The sequence below is a fragment of the Myotis brandtii genome, unplaced genomic scaffold (assembly GCF_000412655.1).
Source record: "Myotis brandtii unplaced genomic scaffold, ASM41265v1 scaffold357, whole genome shotgun sequence".
NCBI classification, from domain to species: Eukaryota; Metazoa; Chordata; class Mammalia; order Chiroptera; family Vespertilionidae; genus Myotis; species Myotis brandtii.
Window position 1 is genome coordinate 675,848 of NW_005363729.1, and position 740 is coordinate 676,587.

Below are 740 nucleotides of genomic sequence, written 5' to 3' on the forward strand. Positions count from 1 at the left end.
CCCTCTGAGCTGCCGCTCTGAGCCTGGCTGCCTTTGCCGAGGTCAGCATGGGGAGAGAACAGGATGGGACCCGCCAGTCCTCGGATCCCTCCCTGTGCCCTAGCCCCCCAGGGGCCCCGCTGTGCGGGAGCCAGGCCAGCACCTCTGTGCAGACCGGGCCCTGCGGCCCAGGCCCAGGTCTAGGGAGGCCCTGGAGTGGGGGGCAGGCTGGCCAGCACATTCGGCATCCAGCCCAGGACTCACCCTGAGCCACCCGCTTCCCCCAGCCTGCAGGACCTGCAGAGCCGTGGGTCTACCCGGGCAGAGCAGGCCAGGAGAGGCATGGCGGGCCTTTAGTGAGCACCTACTGTGTGCTGGGCAAGGGGCCGCCCCTGGGAGAGGCGGCCCGATTTGTTCTCTGGGGGCAGGTGCAGAGAGCTGAACTGGAGGGAGGGCACCACAGAGGTGGCCACTGTGCCTGTGCCCGGGTGGACCTTGAGCCCCCCCCCCCCATGCCCCCAGCTCCTAGGACGGCCTGGCCCCACCCCTGCCATCTGCGACCGTGTGCGGTGGGTCCCGTGGACGCTCCTCTGCCCCCTTTCACGTTCTCTCTCGCCTCTTTGCAGCTTCCTGCGCCTCCTACAACTTTTCTTTTCTCAGTCCTCAGGGCCTCAGCTTTGCTTCTCAGGGCTCCTCCGCTCCCTTCTGGTCAGGTACCGCTGCCCTCGGGGCGTGGGGGCCGGGCACGGGCTGCCTGCTGG

The 740-nt window shown here is 68.8% G+C and overlaps 1 protein-coding gene across 1 annotated transcript in view; it reads left to right on the forward strand.

The window, feature by feature from the left end:
• The window catches only part of VAV2 (vav 2 guanine nucleotide exchange factor), a 78,952-nt gene that overhangs the window by 75,640 nt on the left and 2,572 nt on the right, over positions 1-740 (forward strand). Inside the window, exon 26 of the mRNA XM_014544219.1 lies at positions 606-692. Coding sequence (XP_014399705.1) covers positions 606-692 — 87 coding nt within the window. The remainder of the gene's footprint in view (positions 1-605; positions 693-740) is intronic.